Source organism: Haliotis asinina, chromosome 7 (assembly GCF_037392515.1).
Source record: "Haliotis asinina isolate JCU_RB_2024 chromosome 7, JCU_Hal_asi_v2, whole genome shotgun sequence".
NCBI classification, from domain to species: domain Eukaryota; kingdom Metazoa; phylum Mollusca; class Gastropoda; order Lepetellida; family Haliotidae; genus Haliotis; species Haliotis asinina.
Window position 1 is genome coordinate 11,795,538 of NC_090286.1, and position 23,375 is coordinate 11,818,912.

Below are 23,375 nucleotides of genomic sequence, written 5' to 3' on the forward strand. Positions count from 1 at the left end.
CTTATGCCTGAAATTGCAGTCTTATCATTCGAAGGAATATGCGGTGTTGATTTCATGTCACGGTTAGCATGTATTGCACGTGCATAATCGTCAAGCTACCTGTAGCAGCCAAGTGTACTCGCCCAATTCGTTGTACCGCCTCTCTTGTCACAAATGCGTTTAGCGCGCAGGATCATCTAATATGTGTCTAGCAGTAAATGGCCGTCTGTCACATAGCAGTAGTATTAAAGAGCGCAAAGTCAAACAAAACACACTAACTAAACACAGGTCACAAACCATCAAACAAGTAAGGTAATTTACAGTTAAAGGAATTAAAACGTTATATACCTTTTCTAAAAGAAATATATACTGAACATAATACCTGTGTTATTACTGTAAACAATGTCCATCGGACACATCCTCAGTGAAAATAGAATGTAAAATCACATCTAGAATCCGCTAGACTAAAATTAGTCTCTGAAATGAACATATTTTACTGAAAAAGGTTCATAGTTAAAAAATAATAATATAATGAAATTGAGCCCAGAGACTTTCTTCAGTTTCAGAGGCTAAGGGAATCTAGACTTGCCACATTTTCTAGACTTGCATGGGCTTTCTTGGATATATTTGCTTCAGGGTCTGTCAGACAGACTAAGAATCCGTAACAGGAGTTTGACAAAAACAAAACTCCACACAAACACCCGTGAAGGCCTGGATTAGAATTGATCTTCAGTAACCCAGGCTTGTCGTGAGAAGCGAATAACGATATTGGGTGGTCAGGCTCGCTGACTTGATCGATGCAAGAACCCAGTCGCATAAATCGATACTCATACTGTTGATCATTGGATTGTCTGGTCCAGACTTGAATATTTACTGACCGCCACCATGTGGAACACTGCTGAGTGCGCCGTAAAACTAAACTCGCTCAATCACTTCACACAAAATTATCAGACCTTCGTTATTGTGTGGTAAAGACATTGTGTCCTCGAAAAGATGAAAGACTGATTCAAGTTGGTTGAAAAATAAATGATTCCATCCCGACATCATATTTCGACAATGTTACAGTAATATATAGGATCACTGTAGCGCTGAGATCGCTTTGAGCGTGTGGGCTAGACTACCACCTAATCTAACAAATGAGAAATTGGTTCCCAAATTATATTAACAAAGATATATAAAGAAATGGAGCACATATCTCGAGGCTTTCTTCATCTTCCGATCTAGGAAATTATCTAGACTTGCCACATAGTCTAGACTTACATGGGATTTCTTGGATGTTTCAAGGTCTGTATGACTAGCTATATACTTTAAGCATTGATGCACATCCTGCTACTTCACGGACATCTCATTGAAAACAGAATTTGCAAATTGTATTAATATTTAACATTTCACGAGTGAAAAATATTAAATGACATATTTATATCAGGGCATGAATTTCACTTTCAGTATTACGTGGGTAAATCCCAGCAGTCAACTCTTGTCAGGTTCAGTCCTACTGAAGGGGCAGTGCGGAAGCCTGATGGTTATGCATTTGCTCGTCACGCTTAAGTCCCCGGTTTGATTCGATTCCCCATATGGAAACTATGTGTGCAGCCCATTTCTGGTGTCCCCTGCTGCGATATGCTTGTGAAAAAAAATTTGGTGTAAACACCCTCTCACTCACTCAAGCATACAGTAGTAATGCTGACATTTCCATTCTGAACTTTTCCAAGTATTTGATAATTGTTTCAATTCTAGGTTTAGATACCTCTATATATTATAAACTATAAGATGAAATTTGATGTAATTGGATGAAAAGCTTATGTCTACATCTAACGGTATACAATATGGGTGGTTAGCTTATGTCCACATCTAACATTGCTCATTGATCTAGCTTGACGCCATTGTTGTCAGAGGCGTCACGTGACTAGCAGCGAGAGCCAAATAGCAACTAAAAACATGGCGGCGTGTGACGGGAGAAGGATAACATGACAATTTGGATATGCAGTAAACAACGGGATATATCGCGTTGTTTTAGGTAATGTGACTGTACTTTTACTCTTAGAATCTTATGGTATGTGTTGACGAACATTCACCACGGAAAAAGAAGCAGAAAATGTGAGAAACGTAAAACGGATAGTCGATAGAGATCTACAGGTCTTGGAATGTTGGAACTCAGTCCGACTGACAATGACAGTGGACACAGTCAAGCTCATAGACTGCCCCTTCTGCACATCATTTATCTTTTCGTGGACGTCAGAACTTTTGTTCACCTATTGTACTTGCTTTTTGGGGCCATTATTATTATTATCACGTTGACGTTTGGTAATGCGAATAACGATCCTGATGACTTCCAGTTCCAGGCAGTGAATGATGGAATGAAAACAGATCAATGTTCAAAGGCCTGTTCCACTTGTTCGTCCGGCTTTTATAATCAGATGTGCTTGGACATTTTGTAAACTAATGCATAGTTGTCAAAAGTGACTGGTTTTCAAAAACCTTGTTCTGCAATGGGGGAATTATATCTTAGCTGTGTGCTTCCCAGACTTTCTTTTGATTTGTCCATGATGCTAGGCACTAGATTGTGTCCTATCTCAACCCTTAAGATGCCATACTTTGTCTTCTGCATACTTTCTGTTACTTTAATTGCACATGTCACTGTCAGGCGGAGAATAACTCATTTACCATGTTTACAGGCCTCTTTCATTATACTTAGAATATCAGTGACTGAAAGAATCAAGTGGTCAGGCTTGCTGTGTTTACTTGGCCTGACATACATGTTTATCCAGCACAAATTGTCCGTCTCAGAATAAGTTGTTTACAGGCCTCTTTGATATGCTAGGAATAATTCTGAAAGCTGTATTAAATAGCCAACAGTAACATGCTTAGTCATCTGTTGCATGAAAATGCCATACAAGGATGTTCTGTGTAATTATCGGTGATGTCAGCTGTCATGTCAGGACTGTTCCATCATGTCACAGTATCTAGTGTTACAGGGTTGCTATTGTTCAAGGAAGTCATGATCACTTGTACAACCTATACAGTGTTCTCTGAAAACTACCTTGAGTGAGTAGGATAACGTGTATATGGAACCTGCTTACAGTTACATTTGTGCAATTGACCTCTTTTATTCATGACACAAAACATTGTCTCACACTGAAAGGAAAGATCTATTAAATTTACAGTTTTACACGATGCTTTATTCATTATAAACACACAAAGGACATAACTGTTGTGATGTTTGAAGTTTAATTGAATTATCAAATAGTTATGCAGACACATATTTTCACAGTGGCACATCTAGATTATCTGCATGGTGCACCTTGCACCCTTTGCAAACTTTGCTTGATTGTCATCTAAACTGAACTAGACTAGTTGATGTGTTCAGGTAAACATGCACCCTGGTATTAATGCATACTAAGGTACACACATTTTTCGGATGATTTCATGCATACATAAATTTCATGATTACAGAATATGGTATGCCAAGTTCATTATTTGACCATTCTAAGTAGGCATTAGGATAGAGAGTCACTGTGAAGTGATGTGAATACGAGAAACGCAATAACATGGTTTTAATTATTGCCATTATAAGTGAAAGATGAGTAACAATTGTTGACAAATCCCTGAAGGAAAACAAATAACAACCACAAGTGTATTTTGGTGCTTGTTACATGTTAATGATGTTAATGATGTTATGTTTCAGGATACAGTAGCTAGTTAGAGAGTAGAGACATCAACAGTTCATTATGAATCGTTACCAACTAACAAAACAGTTGGGGGATGGCACATACGGTAGCGTGCTGCTTGCCACCCATATTGAGACCGGGGAGAAAGTAGCTGTCAAGAAGTAAGTATGTGTGAAATTCACATGTTTCCACCGTTTTGCTGAACAGTTGAGGTTAACAGCAATGCCTATGTGTGGTCCTGATCTATCCATGCAGTGTTTAAGATTAGTTTAGGGACTAGGAGTCTTATATATAAGAGGCAAACAAATAAAGCTTTGTGTCAGTTTACTAATTTTCAGAGCACCCCAGGATGTAATGAACCATTTCTGCCCTTGTGTATGCTCTAAATGACAATTTTGAAGAAGATTAGTGTTAACATTGCACTAAAATATTTGTTATTTCACAACATATCAGCTTTAAAATATTTGTTGTTTCACAACATATCAGCTTAATGTGGGAGGATGATTTGTAGGAAGGTCAAAATAGGATTTTTGGAAAGATAAGAGGGTGGCTTTTACTGGCAATGGACAGGAAGATACAGGAGTGTCACTATCAGGTGCCCATCATCATAATTATCCATTGAAACAAGTCATTATGAATTCTCTCTTGTAACCTTATCATGGACTGTATTTTCAATTGAATTTTTTAGACTGAGTTTAAAATGTTCTTTTTTCAGAAAGATGGATATTCAGTTCTAATGATCAAAAATAAGGAATGTAATTTGTGAAGGGAAAGGTTCGATTCACCATTCGCCAGTGAATCGTAACAGCCCAGCTATACTGAGAGAAAACAAAACAATAAATTATGATTTGACTCAATGACAGTTATTAGTAGGCCGGTGTGTCTTCAGGGATCACATCTTGTCAGCTGACAATTAATAACATAATTAATTTATCATTATTCCTCTGGGAAGTTTGCATCGTTAATAACACCATGACTATCATGTTTATGCTTGGTAACCATGGGGTTGAAGGCTTCATGTTATTCTGTGATAATGAGCTGATGCCTCGAGGAACTGGCTTGGAATACTTAAGTACCTTTGTTGAATATTTTCCTGACAACTTAGAACGTATATGATTTATGAAGAGACAACTTTTTTTCATCAGTTTAATCATGTGTATGAAACAATCTACACTGCATGTATATGTACATGGGTCCAATTTTGATTTCAGGATGAAGAAGAAGTACTACTCCTGGGATGAATGCCTAAGTCTGAGGGAGGTCAAGGTCAGTACTGATGCAGTGGAAAATGAGACGTTTTCAAATCAAATGATAGGTTCATCAGCATTTCTTCGGACATATGAAACTTTAAATCTGAAAGCATAATATTTATTATCAGATGGTACAGATGATTCTTTAAAATCTGGGCTGGTGGGGTAGGCTAATGGTTAGAGCATTTGTTGTTTATGCTGTAGACCTGGGTTCAATTCCCCATATGAGTTCAGGGTGTGAAGCCCATTTCCGGGGTTCACTGCTATGATATTGCTCAAATATTGCTAAGTGCAGTGTAGAACCCAACTCACTCACTCACTCTCACTCACTCACTCACTCACTCACTCACTCACAAATGTGTGGGTAAAGCATTTGCATGTCACGATGAAGACTCAGGTTCGAGTCCCACATTTCCGATGTTCCCTGTCGTGATATTCCTTGAATATTGCTAAAGAGGCATATAACTATACTCACTCGCTCTGTAATGTGTTCAGCCTTGAATCTGAATGTTATTGTTTCATGATTTCTATGGACTGTTGCAGTCTCTCCGCAAATTGAACCATCCCAACATAGTGAAGTTGAAGGAAGTGATTCGGGAAAACGATATGCTGTACTTTGTGTTTGAGTTCATGAAGGAGAACCTCTACCAAATGATGAAGGATAGGTAAGCACTATGTCTGCTGTCTCAGCTATGTGGCGTCTGTGTTTGGGCTTATTAGAAGCAGGTCTTGTTAGAAAAAAGGAAATGACTTGAAGTTTCTTCAGCTGCATCATATGGAAACTGGAAAAAAAACTTTGATTGAATTATTACAAAAGTACCTACATTTAGTAATGCAACACACTTAATGTAGATGTGCATCTTCTTTATTATTTATACACAATAATAAACAAGTTGCACATCCACATCAAATATTTTGAATTTAGTGTGAGAAGCCCTGCAGCCATGTTTATGTTGTATTTCTTCAGGAAATATGGGCTTGCACTTCATTGTCTACTGGTGATCCTGTTTGATTGACATGTGATAATTGTTTCAGGGAGAAGTTGCTACCTGGATCTGTCGTGAGAAACATTATTTACCAAGTCCTTCAGGGATTGGCGTACATGCACAAACTAGGTAGGTCAGATGGTGTGTCAAAGTCCAGGTGTCGTGTTGTTGGTTAGATGGTACGTGGGTCTGGTAAGGTGTAAGGTTATAGTTAAGGTGGTCCATTGATTAGTGGATATGTTGTAGGTCAGGTGGTCCATGGGTCAGTAGTTGTACGTGTTGGTCAGGTGGTCCATGGATTAGTGGATATGTTGTAGGTCAGGTGGTCCATGGGTCAGTAGTTGTATGTGTTGGTCAGGTGGTCCATGGATTAGTGGATATGTTGTAGGTCAGGTGGTCCATGGGTCAGTAGTTGTACGTGTTGGTCAGGTGGTCCATGGATTAGTGGATGTGTTGTAGGTCAGGTGGTACATGAGTCAGTGGTTGTACTTGTAGGTCAGGTGGTACATGAGTCAGTGGTTGTACTTGTAGGTCAGGTGGTACATGAGTCAGTGGTTGTACTTGTAGGTGAGGTTGTACATGGATTAGTGGATGTGTTGTAGGTCAGGTGGTACATGAGTCAGTGGTTGTACTTGTAGGTCAGGTGGTACATGAGTCAGTGGTTGTACTTGTAGGTGAGGTTGTACATGGATTAGTGGATGTGTTGTAGGTCAGGTGGTACATGAGTCAGTGGTTGTACTTGTAGGTCAGGTGGTACATGAGTCAGTGGTTGTACTTGTAGGTGAGGTTGTACATGGATTAGTGGATGTGTTGTAGGTCAGGTGGTACATGAGTCAGTGGTTGTACTTGTAGGTCAGGTGGTACATGGGTCAGTGGTTGTACTTGTAGGTGAGGTTGTACATGGATTAGTGGATGTGTTGTAGGTCAGGTGGTACATGAGTCAGTGGTTGTACTTGTAGGTCAGGTGGTACATGAGTCAGTGGTTGTACTTGTAGGTGAGGTTGTACATGGATTAGTGGATGTGTTGTAGGTCAGGTGGTACATGAGTCAGTGGTTGTACTTGTAGGTCAGGTGGTACATGAGTCAGTGGTTGTACTTGTAGGTGAGGTTGTACATGGATTAGTGGATGTGTTGTAGGTCAGGTGGTACATTGGTCAGTGGTTGTACTTGTAGGTCAGGTGGTACATGAGTCAGTGGTTGTACTTGTAGGTGAGGTTGTACATGGATTAGTGGATGTGTTGTAGGTCAGGTGGTACATGAGTGAGTGGTTGTACTTGTAGGTCAGGTGGTACATGAGTCAGTGGTTGTACTTGTAGGTGAGGTTGTACATGGATTAGTGGATGTGTTGTAGGTCAGGTGGTACATGAGTCAGTGGTTGTACTTGTAGGTCAGGTGGTACATGGGTCAGTGGTTGTGTTGTAGGTCAGGTGGTACATGAGTCAGTGGTTGTGCTTGTAGGTGAGGTTGTACATGGATTAGTGGATGTGTTGTAGGTCAGGTGGTACATGAGTCAGTGGTTGTGCTTGTAGGTGAGGTTGTACATGGATTAGTGGATGTGTTGTAGGTCAGGTGGTACATGAGTCAGTGGTTGTACTTGTAGGTCAGGTGGTACATGGGTCAATGGTTGTACTTGTTGGTGAGGTTGTACATTGATTAGGAAATATGTTGTAGGTCAGGTGGTACATTGGTCAGTGGTTGTACTTGTAGGTCAGGTGGTACATGGATTAGTGGATGTGTTGTAGGTCAGGTGTTACATGAGTCAGTGGTTGTACTTGTAGGTGAGGTTGTACATGGATTAGTGGATGTGTTGTAGGTCAGGTGGTACATGAGTCAGTGGTTGTACTTGTAGGTCAGGTGGTACATGAGTCAGTGGTTGTACTTGTAGGTGAGGTTGTACATGGATTAGTGGATGTGTTGTAGGTCAGGTGGTACATTGGTCAGTGGTTGTACTTGTAGGTCAGGTGGTACATGAGTCAGTGGTTGTACTTGTAGGTGAGGTTGTACATGGATTAGTGGATGTGTTGTAGGTCAGGTGGTACATGAGTGAGTGGTTGTACTTGTAGGTCAGGTGGTACATGAGTCAGTGGTTGTACTTGTAGGTGAGGTTGTACATGGATTAGTGGATGTGTTGTAGGTCAGGTGGTACATGAGTCAGTGGTTGTACTTGTAGGTCAGGTGGTACATGGGTCAGTGGTTGTGTTGTAGGTCAGGTGGTACATGAGTCAGTGGTTGTGCTTGTAGGTGAGGTTGTACATGGATTAGTGGATGTGTTGTAGGTCAGGTGGTACATGAGTCAGTGGTTGTGCTTGTAGGTGAGGTTGTACATGGATTAGTGGATGTGTTGTAGGTCAGGTGGTACATGAGTCAGTGGTTGTACTTGTAGGTCAGGTGGTACATGGGTCAATGGTTGTACTTGTTGGTGAGGTTGTACATTGATTAGGAAATATGTTGTAGGTCAGGTGGTACATTGGTCAGTGGTTGTACTTGTAGGTCAGGTGGTACATGGATTAGTGGATGTGTTGTAGGTCAGGTGTTACATGAGTCAGTGGTTGTACTTGTAGGTGAGGTTGTACATGGATTAGTGGATGTGTTGTAGGTCAGGTGGTACATGAGTCAGTGGTTGTACGTGTTGGTCAGGTGGTCCATGGATTAGTGGATGTGTTGTAGGTCAGGTGGTACATGAGTCAGTGGTTGTGCTTGTAGATGAGGTTGTACATGGATTAGTGGATGTGTTGTAGGTCAGGTGGTACATGAGTCAGTGGTTGTACTTGTAGGTCAGGTGGTACATGAGTCAGTGGTTGTACTTGTAGGTGAGGTTGTACATGGGTCAATGGTTGTACTTGTTGGTGAGGTTGTACATTGATTAGGAAATATGTTGTAGGTCAGGTGGTACATTGGTCAGTGGTTGTACTTGTAGTTCAGGTGGTACATGGTTTAGTAGATATGTTGTAGGCCAGGTGGTACATAGGTCAGTGGTTGCACTTGTTGGTCAGGTGGTACATGGATTAGTAGATAGGTTGTAGGTCTGGTGGTACATCGGTTAGGCTGTATCTGGCCTGGCTGACTTGTAGTTTTGACACAGAGGTTCAAGAGTCTCATTGCCCAATGCCCAGGACAAGTCAGTTTTCATTTCGCACAGGCAGATAATGGTATCTTACTTGTTCAGGGACTATTAGATAATTTCTACTTATGGTTTCAAACTGCAAATAATCTTGGATTTAATTTCATATCTGCTCATAATGAAGCTATTAAAGTTTGCAATAATAATAAGTAGGGCTAGTAGAGAGTGAAAGTATCACTCTTCGATAAATTATCCTGTAAAAATTAACATCATGTATTGTGTCATAAAATCAGAGCAAGTGGAATATTAGTCTGGACAAATTTCTTTCTTGAAGTCACTAGGCTTTTCAACATATTTTTGAACCCCTGAATTCAGTTGGAGTCGGATGTTAGTATTGTAGGTCAGATCTGGTTCATGGTTGTGAGTCGTTTGTTTGATATTTGTTTGATAAACTATCAATCATAATTATTTCTACACTCTTTCAGGATTTTTTCATCGGGACTTGAAACCAGAGAACTTGCTTTGTGCAGGCCCAGAATTAGTAAAAATCGCTGACTTTGGTCTGGCTCGTGAGATTCGATCCCGTCCACCATACACAGACTATGTGTCCACAAGATGGTAAGTTATACTTTGAACCTCAGCCCATCAGTACAGTTTAAGTGATAAATACATTGTCACACACAGACAGTCCTGTTAAATGAATCAGGTCAGCAAGAGCTTCCTAAGTAAAGTATTAGTATGTGATAGACTTCACCAAGAATGTCTAGCAGCACTAATATTTGTTGTTTAACATATATGAGATCCAAAAGGGGTCAATTTCAATGCTCTTCTTCTTAATACAGTATGTGGGATTTTGTCTGAGCTCAACATAAACCGTTACATAGCAGTAGATATGAATGATACATGATGTCTATAGATAGTGACTGAATTTTTTCACAGGTACCGGGCCCCAGAGGTGTTGCTTCGTTCAACCAACTACAGCTCACCCATTGACATATGGGCCCTTGGCTGCATCATGGCCGAGTTGTACACCCTGCGACCACTATTCCCTGGCAGCTCTGAGATTGACCAGATATTCAAGACATGCACATGTCTCGGGACCCCATCCAAAGAGGAGTGGCCAGAGGGCTACCAGCTGGCCAGTAGCATGAATTATAGATTTCCACAGACTGTACCAGTCAGCCTTAAATCACTCGTCCCGAGCGCTGATAAGGATGGCCTTGACCTTATGGCACGCATGTTGAAGTGGAACCCATCACATCGACCCGGATCAAGTCAGGTTGGATATGTTTGTTCTCGATTGTTCTACACAGCCTGATCTGACTTGACACAGAAACTGTATTCAGTTATTTACAGACCGCCACCATATAGCTGCAATATTACTGAGTGCGGGGTAGAACTAAACTCACTCACTCACTCAGCATTATTTTTTCAGTTGTTGTTATGTGTTGATGTGAGGACTATGAGGAGCCGAATGTTATACCTTCAAATGTTGTCTGACTCAGAGTTGAATAATTAGCAGTAGACTCAATGTACTCTGTGTGAGTGAGACACAACAATACGATGGTCATAATAGTCTGAGTCATGATCCACAAAGCAATCATAACATTGCAACCTGCCATTACTCTGTTGTTAAACATTGGCTTGTGAATGTTGAAGTGCTGCAAAAGTTTTGTGGATCGGGACCCTGTTCAATATATTAAACTTGCAACAGAATATATTATTTGCAACAGAAGTTTCTTAAAAAAAAACTTTGCCAAAGTTCCCAACCTAAATTATAATGTTAACAATATATTTAAGTTTTTGCTGTAACATGCTTGCAGTGTTTGCGACATGCCTACTTTCAAGTGGATCAAACACTGGGTGTGTCCATGGCATCAAGCAGGCCACAGGTAGCATCCAACCACAACAGCCATACAACGCAGGCAGCACATGCAGTACAACCTGCACAAACTCGCAAAGCATCTATAGACAGCTTGGGAGGCCCCTCCAACTACAAGGACAAGCCAATCAACCCCTCACCTGTAAGTGGCAGGGGGTATCGTTAATCCGATCAACCTGGGTTCAATCCTCAACTGAATACAATATGTAAATCTCGTTTCTGTTGTCTAGCTGACGGAATATTGGTAAGTGTGGTGTAAGGCTGTAAGTTTCAGTTGTTATCAGCTCTCTTCCCAAAAGCCTTTTGAACTGAAGAAACACAATAATAACAAATTTTTAACTTACCTTACCATAGGTCTTATGCATATTACCTCAAGCTTCGCTAGAAGAGATCAGACAGTCGTTGATTCGCCATTCCCTAGATGGCTACCTCATGTAATCTACGAATGTAGTCACGGAAGTGACGTGATCTCCCCACTCGCGCAAGCGCGAACAATCCAAAATTCACTTTTACTTCTAGCGTTCGTCTGTTCGGACGTTTTTGGTTCGCTTAGTTTACCTACTTTGTGGTTCAATAAAGTTGTTTCCTCACGGGTAGGTATGGTTTGTATCCCTTAGGTGTGCGTGTTAAGGTAAGTTATCTTTTAACTGCACTTACTTTGCTACCTCGTGTTGTTTTTTCTCTCACTTCGGGGTGGGTTCGCCCGCGTCGTGTGTGAGTGCGGCATGGCGTCCGTGGGGGTATTATATCTTGCTGGTTTTCTCCCTCCATGTGGTTTTCCATGTCGATTAGTATTTTTGCCAGGTTTCACTGCATTTATATGTTTTTTCGTGCCACGTTGCGATGTACGCAGGCAACCCTTTTGGTTGTTTGCCCTTCGCTGTCACGAGCTTACGGGCGTGCCTACTTTATAGTGGGGGTGCGTTGGTGCTGCATTTCTGGTATAGGGGTGTTTTTTCTACCGCCTAGCGTTGGTTTCAACGCATTGTTTTGTTTTGTATGTTGCACTTAACTGTGTATGTCTCGCCAGTTTAGCACCGTCTGCTAGGGGCAGGAATCGGCGAATTTCCCCACCCTTGGTGCCCGGATTGTGCGTCTCTGGCCTGCTCTTTTGACGGACGCTGCCAGTGCTGCGAGGCGTTGTTGGTTGCTGGTTTCAAGGCTTCTTTTGCGGCTAAGAGGAAGCATTTATCACAGCGGAAGAGAAGGTTTCCCGTCTCCAGCGTCGTCGTTGGGATCTCTGCCGGACGACCCTGACTTACAACCGCCTTCAGCGCCTGTGCCGACGCCTGGGATGGGGCGTTCGTCCATGACGCCTGTACGTTTGTCCCCGGAACCACCTCGCTCGGATTCCATCGTGGATCTGTTTTCGTCCGGAGGCGTGTCTCATCCGGAGGTCCAGAGGTTCCTGCGCTCCCTCCTCACGCCCGGTGCTGCTGCGATGCCAGCGTCTGTCTCGACACCAGCGCCTATGCCGACACCAGCGCCTATGCCGACACCAGCGCCTGTGCTTACGCCAGCACCTATGTCTGCGCCAGCGCCTAAGCCTACGCCGGCGCTTACGCCAGCGCCTGTGGCCTGCGCCAGTACCTATGCCTACGCCAGCGTCTATGTCTACGTCAGCGCCTGTCCCGACACCAGCGCCGACGCCGGACCGTGTGCCAGCGCCAGCACCTGCGTCTTACCGTATACCCAGGGTGTTGCATACGTTGTCCAGGGAAGAGGTTTTGCAACGACAGTTGGATGAAGCGCGCGCTCGGCGCTTGGAGGCAGAGAGCTCTCGGCGCAGATGGCGCTCCAGGTTCCCTGGGAGTCGGTGATCCTGTACCCTCCACAGTAGTCTTTGTCGGAGTTCTCGGTCCCCGCGACGCACTTTGAATGTGGACTCTCGCTTTACTACCAGGTGAAGATGTTACTTGCTCTCCCAGTCCATATCACCTCGACGTTCCTCTAGAACTCGGCGTTTGCGGTCACCGGAACCACCTTGGATCCCGTCCAAGGAATCTACTGCTCATGCGGCGTGATTCGAATTCCATGTCCTGGGAGGTTTTTGCCCGGACTTCGACGAGGAAGTAGGAGGCGACGGAGATGGTGATGGCACTTGACTACCCTTATCAGTCGTCTTCGAGTGGATTGCTGACAGGTTACCGGACTGCCCTTCGCCTTCGGCTGATTCCAGCAACCCTGCAGCAATTCATTTATCACCGGAACTACTCATCCCGCCTCATCCTATGGTGGCGGACGCCATGGTTGTATTACATGCGGTCTATGCGAAATTGTCAACTAATCCGAATTTCTAAGCGTGTAAGTCGAGGAAGTCAGATTACAAGATAGACAGCCTGGTTTTCGCGGGCAGCGTGGCTGTCTTGGTTGTATCTCTGTAGCGGTTATTGGGCTCCTCGCGGCTCTCTCATAGAGTGCAGGATTCTAAGCAGGTGCCATTGAGACTGAACTCAAGCGGATGCTTAAGCCGTTGTCTGCGCTGGCGTCAGCTACCTCGGCGGCGGCGATGGACTTGTCTGAAGACAACGCCTCGAGGATCGATCACCGTACCAGATATTCCTACGCCGGTAGGTGGGAGGGACTGGTCGCATCCCCGTAGATCCTTACGTTACAATTTGTCTACATATACTTCAAGCGGAGAAAGTTTTCTTTCAAGTGCTTTACTCATTTCGTCACGAAGATTTTTCGAGCAACAACAAAGTGACACGCCTAACTACACCTCTTATTACAAGAGAGGACGGCATTTATCTTCGGGGAAAATTCCAACACATCTATCTGAAAAACAATTTGTCTACGTCAGTTTCAAGCGGCGGAAGGGTTTTCGCGCGCTTTACTCATTTGGACACGTGCTCGCAAACAGCATGGTTACGGTCAAGCCTATAGGCTAGCAGGGTATCACCGTTTACAAGATTTCATGATGATCAGTTACCTGCTACACCGGTGATGTCACGTCTACATTTTGATTGGTGCCCGAGAGACAACGCCCTGCAAAGGATCCCAGGGTCGTTACATCTACAATTTGATTGGTCATCGAGGGACAACGCCCTGCGCAGAATGTGTTGTTATGATTCTAGTGTAAGAAAGTTGTCTGCAGTGACTTACAGTCATTTTACAATGGAAGGATGTCGTTTACACTCTAGACTAGCCGTCTACAGCGGCATTGGATTTCTCTAGTCGGCATAGAAATCCTCTAACAGTAGTCTCAACGCTGCTTATCAGGAGGCGTGCAGCGATGTATGGCAGTTTCTGATCGGACAGACGGCCAGTTATAAGTAGACTTCTTGAAATGTCAACACATTCATAATGTACAGCGTGGTTGTTCTGAAGTCGAAGAATGACGCATTTTTATGGCATACAAGCTTATCTTGAGAGAGTTGTACTTCATTATCAGGCTGTTAAGTCAGCTTCAACTAACTCCGCGGGATTTGATTCATCACATCGCCGTCTCAGGTTCGGGGGTCGAAGTTCAAGGCGATGTTAAAAGCAAGCTGTACTCTGTCCGTTATCACTATGTCAGTGATAATGTCTACTCGATTTGCTCACGTCACCTTAGGATATGATCAGACGTAGACGTCTACTATTACGTCTATGACAGCGTTTTCTTGATCATGATTTCAAGACAGGTTTACGACATTGGACGTCTTGACTCCCCACCAGTGGTAGACTCGCTGGTCAATGTTTGGAACTTGCATATTAGAGCCGTCATTCAACAACCATCTTTAGGTTGACACGTCTCTACCAGGATTGAGTGCCTATCTAGTCAAGGAGGTTGCAGCAGGATTCTGGGGGAGTGGAGCTCTATCTCTTCACATCACCCAGTTGAAGATAAAAGCGGTGATGCATGTCTATTATTGGTTGACAGCACCGAGAGACAAGCTACTGATGATCCATACGGTCAACTCAATAGTAGCCCTCTAGGTAACAAGGGTCAAGGAGGCCTCGACCTCTACTACACTTGTCGTTTCTACCCTTCGACGTGGTCGAGTCTGATCCTCCAAATAAAAGTATCTCACATACCAGGAGCCTGCATCTTCATGGCAGACGCCTTATCTCGCCCCCTACGTCTATCTCCAACAGAGAATATGTTGTGTCGAGAGACGTTTCAAATAATCGGCTTCCAGAGTGGGACCAATTGTTGTACCATCCTCACAATTGGACACTGCACCGGGATCCGTCACGGTTTCATCTTTGCGCCTGGACCATCTGTGATAGTCTTGAGGGCCAAGGGGTACTCATCTCAAGTGGCGAAATTAATCACCCTGGAGCACAGCGTTTCCACTCAGTCACTTTATGGACCTGCAGGTGTGGGCGATCGACACGATCCTGCGACTGCTTTTGGTCGCACCTTGGTGGCCAGCCAGGCCATGGTTCCTCGACCTGCGTCATCTCGCCAGCGGAGAGTCATACCAGCTCCCAGATTAGTTACGTCTGCTTCGACATCCGCACAGTCGGCAGCTGCATCCGGACCCACTGAGATTTCATCTTCACAGTTGGGTCATCTGCAGAAGGCAATAAGAGTTAAGGGCTACTCCTCGTGCGCGGCAAGCGTCCTAGCTTGTACGCATCGAATGTCCACTAGGTCCTTATATGACGACAAGTGGCGCTCATTTGAGAGTTTTTGCTCTCAAAGATCACAAGACCCTATGACAGCTTCTCCACAGTATTTAGCGAACTTCCTCCTGTTCCTGCATAACTGCAAGCATCTTAGAGGCAGTACCTTGGGGACTTATCTGTCGGCTTTGAACTCTATTCGATTAAAGCAGATAAACAGATTTCCAAGGTACCAGATCCTATTGCGCTACTCAAGGCCTGCAAATTGGAGGACCGGAAAGTTAAGCTTCGTCCTCCAGTTTGGGACCTCAACATCGTCCTACAACATCTTAGAGGACCTCCGTATAAGCCTTTAGAGGAAGCCTCCTTCGTGTATTTGGGACGGTCTTCATTCTAGCGTTAGCTACCGCAGATAGAGCTAGTGAAATTCATGCCCTGGACGTCACGCAGGTTCGCTTGGATCAGTCGAGGCATGGACCAGCCCACTTGGGTCTCCTGTGAGATTTTGTGGCCAAGAATCAGCTCCCTGGACAGCCAGACAGGCTGTTCTCCATTCCTCTGTCATCTGCAGTCTTGGGACAACATGACTTGGAGGAGGAGCTGCTGTGTCTCGTTAGAGCCCTCAGATGTTACATCCGGAAGTTGGCTTCTAAGAGACGTTCCCCTAAAAGACTGTTCATCCTGCTTTCGACTACCTGCAAAGGGGAGGTGAACAGGAACACAGTCACCTTATGGCTTCGATCTACGATTCTGGCGGCTTTTGATGCCAAGCGTCTACCTCATCCAGTGGCGAACAACCCACACGAGATCAGAGCGTTGGCGTCTACCATGGCCCTCCATAGAAATTGCACAGTGCCACAAACTATGGAAGGCTGCTTTTGGAAGTCGTCGTCTACTGCCTTCGCTTCCCACTACCTGAGGGACTTGGCAGTTGAGGACATGGAGGGGGAGCTGCTGTGTCTCGTTAGAGCCCTCAGATGTTACATCCGGAAGTTGGCTTCTAAGAGACGTTCCCCTAAAAGACTGTTCATCCCGCTTTCGACTACCTGCAAGGGGAGGTGAACAGGAACACAGTCGCCTTATGGCTTCGATCTACGATCCTGGCGGCTTTTGATGCCAAGCGTCTACCTCATCCGGTGGCGGACAACCCACACGAGATCAGAGCGTTGGCATCTACCATGGCCCTCCATAGAAATTGCACAGTGCCACAAACTATGGAAGGCTGCGTTTGGAAGTCGTCGTCTACTGCCTTCGCTTCCCACTACCTGAGGGACTTGGCAGTTGAGGACATGGAGGGACTACAGTCTTTCAGTCCGTTGGTGGTTGCCCAGCAACACTGTTACTTACCGTTGGTCTTAAGATTAACCTCACCCTCAGGGTGCGTCGGTTTTTCTTTGGAGTTCCCTTGGGTTACTCTTTGTCCTGCTTCCAGGTTTGTCCTGTGACTGTTGGCATTGGTCTCCCAGGTTCTCCTAATGCATGTGCACTGGTTGCTGAGGGATGGTCCTCCGGAGTCCACACCACCATCCATCTGTCGAAGCCATATGCATAAGACCTATGGTAAGGTAAGTTAAAAATTTATTAAAATCTAAATATTTTAGATATTTAAATACTTACCTTACCATAGGGCGGTGACTCCCTCCCAACGCTGGATGCTCCTCCCCACTCTGGACTCTTCGGACCTTCCTGTTGCCAGTAAAAGTGAATTTTGGATTGTTCGCGCTTGCGCGAGTGGGGAGATCACGTCACTTCCGTGACTACATTCGTAGATTACATGAGGTAGCCATCTAGGGAATGGCGAATCAACGACTGTCTGATCTCTTCTAGCGAAGCTTGAGGTAATATGCATAAGACCTATGGTAAGGTAAGTATTTAAATATCTAAAATATTTAGATTTTAATAAAACTGCAATGTATATATGTTATTATTTTCTTCATTAAGAATCACTATGATATTCATATGTTTGTATTTAGGGTCCCATTGCTGTGACAGTCCCCCGAAAACAACCCGAGCGGAAACGTTGGGGCACAACTAACATCTCCGAGAAGTGGGATGACTGGGATGACCTTGACTTTTCACTGCCAAGCAAGAAACCAATTGCAGCAGTCAAACCAAAGTACAAGGAGCCTGAGAAGGCCATGGATGAGTTTGAAGATGATTTCCTTAAGTGAGCATACCTTTAGTAGTCACACATGTTCGATACACATTCTGTGGTGTGTTCAAGCTGGCTTGATGTAGCTTTTTATCAGATGGTCAGGCTTGCTGACTAGGTTGACATGTCATTGTATCCATGCTCATTCCGTTGATCACTGGATTGTCTGGTCCAGACTCGTACACTTGCTTGAATATTGCTGAGTGTAGCATCAAACTTACCTCACTCACCATTTGTTAAAAAGGTACACTTCAACAAATTCAGGAGGTATTTTGTGACAAATGTGTTGAACCGGAATACCGTGTCAGTGTTTTCAGTAGGACTTAGCTCCAAATCAGTGCAATATTTCATCGTTTTCTTCTTTTTTTTCAGTTCTATTTTGAGCAAGTCTCCCAGCAAACCAGCAGTTCCAACTGCAGGTAGACGCATGAACTCTGGAAGGTCGTCCGCACGGTCTGCCAAACAGCACTACTTAAACTCTTCTCGCTATCATCCTGGTGGGTATCAATCCTAATCACATTAATGTCACAGGTAAAAGTTGTATAATAGTGTTGCAGGGGTGAGTCCATTAAAATGACAAGCTGCAGGTCTGTTTGGGAGGTGACAGGTATTCAGTGGAATCAATCGATGAATCTGATCAGTCAGTGCACCTTGTGGGTGCAGAAAAAGTGTGCAGATGCTGTTGTGGATAGCTGTAGTTATGTAATGACATGTCAAATAAGAAGGTGATGGCTATTGTGTTAAAAGTAGGATTGTTGAATGAAATAACCTGTCCACCTTAAAGGGACCAACTACTTTGATAATTAATTCCAGCACATACAATTAAGTGACAACTAATGCAAAACAAGCAACTTGAAGTGATACATCTAAAACTTTATTCCTAATACTATAAACACAATATCCTGATACAGTAGCACTTCTCACAGGCGACTGTGCTTGTTGTAAGAGGCGACTAATGGGATGGGGTGGTCAGACTCGCTGACTTGGTTGACACATATCATCGATGTTGTTGATCACTGGATTGTTTGGTCCAGACTCGATTATTTACAGATCTCTGCCATATAGCTGAAATATTGCTGATTGCAGCATAAAACTAAACTCACTCACTCACTTCTCACAGAAACAGTTCAATACCTCTTTCACGTACAGTATTCAATAACAACGTCAGCAAAACTTTAGCTCATAGCATATGTCTAATGCTGGTCTCAACACAATATGACACATAATATAATGTCCCATACATATGATAAGATATTGCTCAGATTGTCTGGAACTGACATGTCTCTGACCACAGACTAATAATGTGTCTATGACCACAAACTGATAACGTGTCTCTGATTTACAGACCAATAACATGTATCACTTACCTGATAGATTATCTTCAACAGGTGATAACATATCCAACATACACAGGTAATAGCATGTCTCTGTCAGAGCATGTACTGATGAAGTTGTGTTCCAGGTTTAAATCCCCTCAACAGTGGCATGAAGCGAAATCCTCTGGGAGCAATCACTCGGCCCAATGTAGGTGAGTTCATTGATGATTAGACTCCAACAGGGAATGTTCTACAGCAGATGTAATCTCACATTCTCAGTCGTCTTCCCAGTTGACTGCAGACACCACAAGTATGATGTTATTGCCTCGTGTTTTCTTAAGAATTTGCGCTTTAAAAAACTAATAATTTATACCTTCATCTTCAAAATGACTTTGTAATGAGTCTTAACTTCTAGTTTGTTTAGAAAATGTGATCACAAAATATATCATGTTATGTAATCGAGGGTGTTGATGGTGACATTCCAGACAGCGGATTGAGAAACTTTAACACACCAGCAAGCAAGGATTCAGGAGGCGGCTACATGCCATCATTTGGTCTGTCCAATAAACCTAGTGAGTCTTCTCTTCATGTCTTCAATTTGCATTTCTGAAACTTATTACTTACTCAGACAGGGCAAGATTAATAATTGTTGTAGCACATGCATGCTTTCTGTATTGTTGACTGGCTCTCTTTTTGGGACTGTACAGAGATGCCAACCATTCTTTGATTTTGGCTCTTAAGTTCAGCCAGCATGCCAAAGTAAAATGCCTTTGTAATTTCATTCTAAACATCATCACTGATTTTCACAAGTCTTTGATGTTGTAGCATTTGTTGTTTTTTTTGTCCTTGAAATTGGGTAATTTAAAAACGACACATATATATTTGAGATTTTTAAACTATTAGTTGCTGTTCTGTAGAAACCTGGGTTCATGTCAATTTTTGCTGCCACTAAAGTGCAGTATTAGCTAAATAATTAAATGCAGTATGCTTTGAAATGGGGTACCGGTATATGTCCAAGGTTTGGCTTCTGTCTTTTGCTGCACCCAGTGTTGTTCAGATTAAGAAAGCCCACTTGTAACCTCCAGCTGGGAGAAGGGCGGTGGGGTAGCCTATTGGTTAAAGCGTTCACTTGTCACGCCGAAGACCCGGGTTCGATTTCCCCACATGGGTACAATGTGTGAGGCCCATTTTCTGGTGTCCCCCGATGTGATGTCGCTGGAATATTGCTAAAAGCGGCGTAAAAACCAAACTCACTCACTCACTCCAGCTGGGAGAAAGAACATGGCAATAAATAGTTTCATACATTCAAAAGTTGAAGGTGTAGTTCTAAATGGTACAAAATTGCTTTGTCAACTTATACCATTTTCTCAAAGGCAGAATTGTCAAAACCCTAACTTTGTCTTCCTATCTGGCAGTGTTGGGAAAGAAAGAGGCAGCACTATTTTAAGCCCCAATTTGTCCCAGATATTCCTGTTTGCATCAGGGTTGGCTTCTCAAGTGTGCAGTGTGTGGGTGTTGGTCTATATGTTATTGTGTTGTCTACACAGGCTATGCAGGCGGCAACGTTAGCTGGAAGAGAGCCCAGCCCACCCCCATCAGTAACAACCCAGGGTCCAACATGCGGCAACCCCTGGCTGGACCCATGCCTGGACGCACAGACTGGGCTGCTAAGTATGTCACAATCATGCTGCTTTTCTTGTATTAACAAGCATTCAACCACAAGGTTATAATATTCTCTGCTTAACTAAGTTTGAACACCAGTGAATTGGTTGCTGGTAATTCTGATCAGGTTGATGTCCTGTGCACTTTCTTGTGTTTCATGTCGGCTCTTGCTTTGTTCATATTGATTAGGATGTATTTCCAGATATGGAGAATTTAATTTGTTTCATTTCATCACACCTTTACATCAAGATTTCTTTTGTCGTCATTTTTGTTAAGAATGAGTATTTATGTAAAATTATGCATATGTGTCAATTCAGCCTGATTATATGAAATCATTTTTTAAATAAAAATATAGATAGATGAGTGAGACAAATGGTTTACAAACTGGAGGACTCTTTTTTTACAGTCTCTGTTTCCTTAGGCTATTGCAGTTTGATGTTCTGTAAGAAAGGCATGCAATCAATATTAACTAAATATTATTCAATAGGAATTGGTCTGGCTAGTGGATCAGGTTTAGGCAACAGATGTCTTTACTTAAAAAAACAATTCTTCACTACAGCAGAATCTGACAGACAGAACATTGTGTCAAACTGGCCCTGAGCAGAGTTTGACTACTTGACATGAAAGATGAGCCTTGAGCCAATCAGATGGCCAAGGTTTTCTTATCGCTATGCAGCTTACAACGTTTATGTGAAACTATTTATCACAGCAACAGGAAACACTCACGAAATATGAATATTCCCTGAGCAGCTAACTCCCTTGCATGCATATACAGTGGCCCTCATATAGCTTCGTGAATATATTCCTTCTGAGATAGAGAAACCAGATGTGCTGGTTCACATTGCTCACTAATTTGAAACACTTTGTCTTTTTGCAGATACCTGAAATCCTGAAGTCATGTTTTCAAGGGGAGATAATCTCACATCTGTTGTCAGAGATTTGATGGAGATGTTTTCATTGTGACTGTGATAAATTTTCTCTTTGTGACTTGTGGACTTTCTAAGCCATGTCATGGACAACTTGGATGATGGGACAGTCATCAGTGTGATGTCATCCTTGCTCTGGTGTATTCACTGTTGTGTATTTGCCGTCTCAGGGGCATACTTTTGGTATGGTGAGGCATGTTTTGTATCATTAAACGTAACCGCCTTGATCACTCAGTCATTAGAGATGGGACAGCATTAAGGACTTGATGTTTAGAGCAGTCATAGTGTAAGTGAATCACCATTTTAGTCTATATATTGTTTATTACTGCACTCATTTATCTGATGGCGAATTTCAAATGTGTTCAAGACTTAGAGAAGTATATATACTTAGGTTAATGGTAAATCAAAGAAACTGCACAATATTCTCTTTTTATGTATTACTGCAGGTAAATGTTAAAGGTGACATTTCCAACAAACCTTTTTCTTCCACATTTACAAATTAGTTGTCAGCCAAAGATAGAAGAGTTGTCTCCCATATGTCTGTGGTCTTTTCTCAGGTCCTGAAGGCCACCTCTGTTTCACTGTCATTGTAATCATTAAAACATCACTGTGATATGTAGTGATCAAAATCATGTGTATTTTCATAGTGTACGTGTTTGTGATTTTCCTTATGTAATCTCATTTTCTGATTAATCCTCCCTTTCTTGCATTATGCCAACATGATGTATCCAACCGTGAATAGCTGGTTGTGGAAAGTATCTAAAGAAAACCTGACAAGTCTCACGACATGTGCTAGTCTCAACACCCAGCTTTAGATATTCTAAAAATTTGTTTAACATAGAAATTCAGCAATCATCAAATACATAGCTAAAGTGTTTAAAACATTATATTTTTTTATGTGTTTACTAGATAAGATCTTATAATCAGTTAATTCTGATATTGCTTTATTTGATCAATAAATAACAAACTATATGGGTTGTATTTATTAGATAACCATTTTAACTGTACATAACCTGTATTAACCCCATGTGTGCTGTGGGGAGTGTACAGTGTTTATGGTGATCACTGTTGAAGAAGGATGGGGAGTGTCTGATTCAGAAGTTGGTACATTTACCTGTGAGATGTGAGGAGCTGATTGATGAAGGAGGGGCACCATTCCAGAAAGCAATCTTAGCCTCAAGGCCGTTGTGACGCTGTGTTAAAGTAAAGGAGTTAGGATTATCTTAGCTCAAAGTTTGCTTGAGGAACAGAACTGAGACACGTTCTGTTCTTCAATATAACGGGCTGTTGAGTAGCTGATATTTCATTGTATCAGAGTCTGTGGATCAGCTGATGTATAACTGTAACAGAGGCTATTAAGTAATTGGTGTTGCATTGTAACAGAGGCTGTTGAGTAGCTGATGTTTCCTTGTAACAGAGACTATTGAATAATCGATGTTTTAATGTAACTGAGGCTGTTGAGTAGCAGATGTTTTCTTGTAACAGAAGCTATGAATTGGCTGATGGTTTATTGTAACAGAGGTTATTAAGTAACAGTTGTTTCATTGTAACACTGGCTATAGAGTAGCTGATGTTTATTGTAACAGAGGCTACTGAGTAGCTGGTGTTTCATTGTATTATGCCTCAGTGCAACAACCTCTTTACATCCACCGAAGAGAGTAAGGCTCACAGTTGTTTCAGTGAATGAATGTAAATATGCCTTTTGCCGCATCACAATTCTGTCTGTATCTGCGGCCAGTTGTTACAGTGCTGTCTTCTGAATAATCATGTTCTATATATTATATATATGTCTATGTGTGATGTCACAGGGGCTGCCCTACGGTCTTCTACATGTTACTCAGGTGTTTAGACATTGAAGTAACTTGTTCTGACAGTATGGCTGTTACTGATTCATCCACACTTCCACATGCACACAATAATAAACATGTCGCCAATACTA

The 23,375-nt window shown here is 42.7% G+C and overlaps 1 protein-coding gene across 1 annotated transcript; it reads left to right on the forward strand.

Annotated features, from left to right (window-relative positions):
* The first annotated feature begins 1,890 nt into the window (after positions 1–1,890).
* On the forward strand, positions 1,891–23,375 carry LOC137291881 (serine/threonine-protein kinase dyf-5-like). The gene is made up of 14 exons (XM_067823429.1): positions 1,891–1,996; positions 3,665–3,808; positions 4,859–4,913; positions 5,441–5,562; positions 5,933–6,012; positions 9,430–9,562; positions 9,884–10,223; positions 10,768–10,968; positions 17,354–17,547; positions 17,905–18,029; positions 18,995–19,060; positions 19,334–19,420; positions 20,396–20,519; positions 21,388–23,375. The coding sequence occupies exons 2-14, from the start codon at positions 3,708–3,710 to the stop codon at positions 21,401–21,403; spliced, it is 1,644 nt and encodes a 547-aa protein (XP_067679530.1). The 5' UTR covers positions 1,891–1,996; positions 3,665–3,707; the 3' UTR covers positions 21,404–23,375.